This window comes from Melanostigma gelatinosum (genome assembly GCF_949748355.1).
Source record: "Melanostigma gelatinosum genome assembly, chromosome: 8".
NCBI lineage: Eukaryota > Metazoa > Chordata > Actinopteri > Perciformes > Zoarcidae > Melanostigma > Melanostigma gelatinosum.
In genome coordinates, this window is record NC_136641.1 from 27,074,968 (window position 1) to 27,079,967 (window position 5,000).

The following is a 5,000-nucleotide window of genomic DNA, read 5'->3' on the forward strand; positions in this document are numbered from 1 at the left end:
AGTGTTATTTGATCGTTAAATGTTATTTGATAGTTAAATGTTATTTGACAGTTAAATGTTATTTGATAGTTAAATGTTATTTGATAGTTAAGTGCTATTTTGATAGTTAAGTGTTATTTGATCGTTAAATGTTATTTGACAGTTAAATGTTATTTGACAGTTAAATGTTATTTGATAGTTAAGTGTTATTTGATAGTTAAATGTTATTTGACAGTTAAATGTTATTTGATAGTTAAATGTTATTTGATAGTTAAATGTTATTTGATAGTTAAGTGTTATTTGATAGTTAAATGTTATTTGATAGTTAAGTGTTATTTTGATAGTTAAATGTTATTTTGATAGTCAAATGTTATTTGACAGTTAAATGTTATTTGACAGTTAAGTGTTATTTTGATAGTTAAGTGTTATTTGATAGTTAAGTGTTATTTGATAGTTAAGTGTTATTTGACAGTTAAATGTTATTTGATAGTTAAGTGTTATTTGACAGTTAAATGTTATTTGATAGTTAAGTGTTATTTGACAGTTAAATGTTATTTGATAGTTAAGTGTTATTTGATAGTTAAGTGTTATTTGATCGTTAAATGTTATTTGATAGTTAAATGTTATTTGATAGTTAAGTGTTATTTTGATCATTAAATGTTATTTGATAGTTAAGTGTTATTTTGATCATTAAATGTTATTTGATCGTTCAATGTTATTTGATAGTTAAGTGTTATTTGACAGTGAAGTGTTATTTGATAGTTAAATGTTATTTGATAGTTAAGTGTTATTTGATAGTTAAGTGTTATTTGATCGTTAAATGTTATTTGATAGTTAAATGTTATTTTGACAGTTAAATGTTATTTGATAGTTAAGTGTTATTTTGATCATTAAATGTTATTTGATAGTTAAGTGTTATTTTGATCATTAAATGTTATTTGATCGTTCAATGTTATTTGATAGTTAAGTGTTATTTTGATAGTTAAATGTTATTTGATAGTTAAGTGTTATTTTGATAATTAAATGTCATTTGATAGTTAAATGTTATTTGATAGTTAAGTGTTATTTTGATAGTTAAATGTTATTTGATAGTTATGTGTTATTTTGATCATTAAATGTTATGTGATCGTTAAATGTTACTTGATAGTTAAGTGTTATTTTGATCATTAAATGTTATTTGACAGTTAAGTGTTATTTTGATCATTAAATGTTATTTGATAGTTAAATGCTATTTGAAAGTTAAGTGTTATTTTGATCATTAAATGTTATTTGATAGTTAAATGTTATTTGATAGTTAAGTGTTATTTGACAGTTAAATGTTATTTTGACAGTTAAATGTTATTTTGATAGTTAAATGTTATTTTGATAGTTAAATGTTATTTGATAGTTAAGTGTTATTTTGATCGTTAAATGTTATTTGATAGTTAAGTGTTATTTTGATAGTTAAATGTTATTTGATAGTTAAATGTTATTTTGACAGTTAAATGTTATTTGATAGTTAAGTGTTATTTTGATAGTTAAGTGTTATTTGAGAGTTAAGTGTTATTTTGATAGTTAAGTGTTATTTGACAGTTAAGTGTTAGTTGATAGTTAAATGTTATTTTGACAGTTAAATGTTATTTGATAGTTAAGTGTTATTTTGATCATTAAATGTTATTTGATAGTTAAATGTTATTTGACAGTTAAATGTTATTTTGATAGTTAAATGTTATATGATCGTTAAGTGTTATTTGACAGTTAAATGTTATTTGATAGTTAAGTGTTATTTGATAGTTTATGTTATTTTGACAGTTAAATAGTTTATTGTTGAATGTTATGCACCTTCCGCCACGACAAATTCCTTGCAGGTGAAAACTTGCATGGCAATAAACGGTTCTGATTCTGAAAAACTAGACTCCTCTGGTTGTATAGAAGTCTATGAGAAAATGACTACTTCTCTCTTGATTTATTACCTCAGTAAACATTGTAAACATGAGTTTATGTCTCAATCTCTAGTTTCAAGTCTTCTTCAATACAGCATGATGTTCATTTAGTACATTATGGTCCATTTAGAGTCACACAGACCATAAAGCAGGGGATGCTTTAGGGCGGGGCTACACAGTGATTGACAGGTCTCTACCAGAGACATATACGGCGTCTCTACGTCACTCCTCGTCAGTCCAGATATGATCACTTCCTGTTCACTGGTTGCCAAGACACAAGATGGCGACGGCCATATCGGCAAACTCGAGGCTTCACAACGTCCTCTTCCTATTTACAGTCAGTTATTCACCAAAAACATTTCCGGTGAAACTGATATTTATTGTTAACGACTGAACGTGGCTTTATCTTTAATCTATTTAAAACTAGTTGGGGGGATTTTAAGAAGCGACGACTGTTTAAACAATGTGTGAATCCTTCTGTAGAATGTGACAAATGAATGAGAATGATCACCTGACTGACTTTTCTTCTTCTTCTTCTTCTTTTTCTTCTTCTTTAGTTTGACTCTGAGGAAGTTCTTCCTCTCCTTTCTGTCCTGCTCTCCTGTTTTCTCTCCTTCCTTCTTCACTTCTAGCAAACAGACGGAGAAGAAACCAAAGAACTGAACACATTCTAAATTAACTTCTTTATCTTACAGATTAAACACATTGAAACAATGAACTGTTTGACTTCAAAGCTCTGAACTCAAAGCAGTTTGGGGGCATGTTGGAAAAAAGGTGGATCTAAGTGTTATAAATATCAAACTATTGACATATTTCCAGCCTCTCCTCTTTTCTCCAATCCCCTCTCCCCCTCCTCCCGTCTCCTCCTCTCCTCCCCTCTTTTCCCCTCTCCTCTCCTCCTCTCCTCTCCTCGTCCTCCCCTCTCCTCTTTTCCCCTCTCCTCTCCCTCCCCCTCTTTTCCCCTCTCCTCCCTTCCCCTCCCCTCTCCTGCTCTCTCCCCCCCTCCTCCTCCTCTCGCTCCTCCCCTCTCCTCCTCTCCTCCCCTCTTTTCCCCTCTCCTCTCCTCCCCCACCCCCTCATCCTCTCCTCCCTTCCCCTCCCTCGTCCTCTCCTCTCCTCCCCTCCCCTCTCCTCTTTTCCCCTCTCCTCTCCCCTAAAAGAGACATGAGTTAAATCAAACAGCGAGTATGTTTGTGTCTCTCCTGCGTTCACGTCCCATCATACCCGTCTCCACCACGCTGTGCTGCCTGTCGTCATAGTGACAGGTGTTCTGGTCCTCGCTCTTGATGTCCGACAGGAAGTCGCTCCCCTTAGAGGACGACCTCTTCCTCCTGCAACGACACCAGTCAAGAGATAAACGCCGACGTTGTTTTTTCTGTCATGCTCGTGCTCTCCGGGATTCGAACCGTCCGATGAAAACCCACCTGGGCGCCTCCAGCTGCTCGTCCAGCGGCTGGTCGGAGTGGTAGTATTTGATGTGGTAGTGCAGCAGACTGTTCTTCCTGAAGGACTTGGAGCAGCCGGCAACGGGGCACTTGAAGGGGTTGTGGTCCAACTCGATGGAGAGGATGGGAGGAGGCTGGTTCTTTATCACCCTGTAGACTACGAGAGGAGAGTTATTTATTTATTAGTCTGTCATATAAGTTGTTTACTGTCATTAGGGATGGACTGAATGTTGTTGTTGTTTACATTTGAAGCTTCTATTGAGGTTTTCGATTGAAGCGTTGAATGTCTGTTGACATATTTTTTGGGATGTAATAAACCCTAAAAGTAAAAATCCTCAAAATCCAGCAGAATCAACTTCAACTTCAATGAATATAACTCATTGGTGATGCTTCTCTTCTGTGAGCAACAAAGTGGAGAGATAACACTTTTGATAAAGCATAGATGCACTTTAAATGATATGTGTAGTGTGCTTTAAAGCTGAATAAAAGAACAATACGTAAACTGTGAGTTCACTTACGAGGCTCTCGGCTGAATCTGTGTGTCGTGGGAAGATGAGCCTGGCGCTCCAACAGGACGTCTGAGAGAGAGAGAGAGACAGAGACAGAGAGAGAGCGCGAGAGAGACAGAGAGAGAGCGCGAGAGAGACAGAGAGAGAGCGCGAGAGAGACAGAGAGAGAGAGCGAGAGAGACAGAGAGAGAGAGCGAGAGAGACAGAGAGAGAGAGAGAGTGAGAGAGAGACAGAGAGAGAGACACGAGAGAGACAGAGAGAGAGAGCGAGAGAGACAGAGAGAGAGAGCGAGAGAGAGAGAGAGAGAGACAGAGAGAGAGCGCGAGAGAGACAGAGAGAGAGAGCGAGAGAGACAGAGAGAGACAGAGAGTGAGAGAGAGAGAGACAGAGAGAGAGCGCGAGAGAGACAGAGAGAGAGAGCGAGAGAGACAGAGAGAGACAGAGAGTGAGAGAGAGAGACAGAGAGAGACAGAGAGTGACAGAGAGTGAGAGAGAGTGAGAGAGAGAGACAGAGAGAGAGAACGAGAGAGACAGAGAGAGAGACAGAGAGTGAGAGAGAGAGAGACAGAGAGAGACAGAGAGAGACAGAGAGTGAGAGAGAGAGACAGAGCGAGAGAGTCAGAGAGAGAGAGAGAGACAGAGAGAGAGAGAGAGAGACAGAGAGAGAGAGAGAGAGCAAGAGAGAGAGAGCGAGAGACAGAGAGAGAGAGAAAGAGCGAGAGACAGAGAGAGACAGAGAGAACTATTTAAAAATAACTAAAGGATAAACTATTTTAAAATTGTATTGGAACTCAGAAAATACAAAGAAAAGAAAGAATAAAATAAATAAAATAAAATAAATAAAATAAATAAAATAAATAAAATAAATAAAATAAATAAAATAAATAAAATAAATAAAATAAATAAAATAAATAAAATAAAATAAATAAAATAAATAAAATAAATAAAATAAATAAAATAAATAAAATAAATAAAATAAATAAAATAAATAAAATAAATAAAATAAATAAAATAAATAAAATAAATAAAATAAATAAAATAAATAAAATAAATAAAATAAATAAAATAAATAAAATAAATAAAATAAATAAAATAAATAAAATAAATAAAATAAATAAAATAAATAAAATAAATAAAATAAATA

At 34.4% G+C, this 5,000-nt stretch overlaps 1 protein-coding gene across 4 annotated transcripts in view; it reads right to left on the bottom strand.

Annotated features, from left to right (window-relative positions):
- LOC306781341 (PHD finger protein 20-like) overlaps positions 1-5,000 on the bottom strand; it is a gene marked incomplete at its 5' end in the record, with an annotated part of 24,359 nt that overhangs the window by 7,214 nt on the left and 12,145 nt on the right. For all 4 annotated transcript variants that reach the window (XM_079274161.1, XM_079274160.1, XM_079274159.1 and 1 more), the window contains 4 exons: positions 2,413-2,529; positions 3,126-3,232; positions 3,326-3,503; positions 3,865-3,924. In XM_079274161.1, the coding sequence (XP_079130287.1) occupies positions 2,413-2,529; positions 3,126-3,232; positions 3,326-3,503; positions 3,865-3,924 (462 nt within the window). The remainder of the gene's footprint in view (positions 1-2,412; positions 2,530-3,125; positions 3,233-3,325; positions 3,504-3,864; positions 3,925-5,000) is intronic.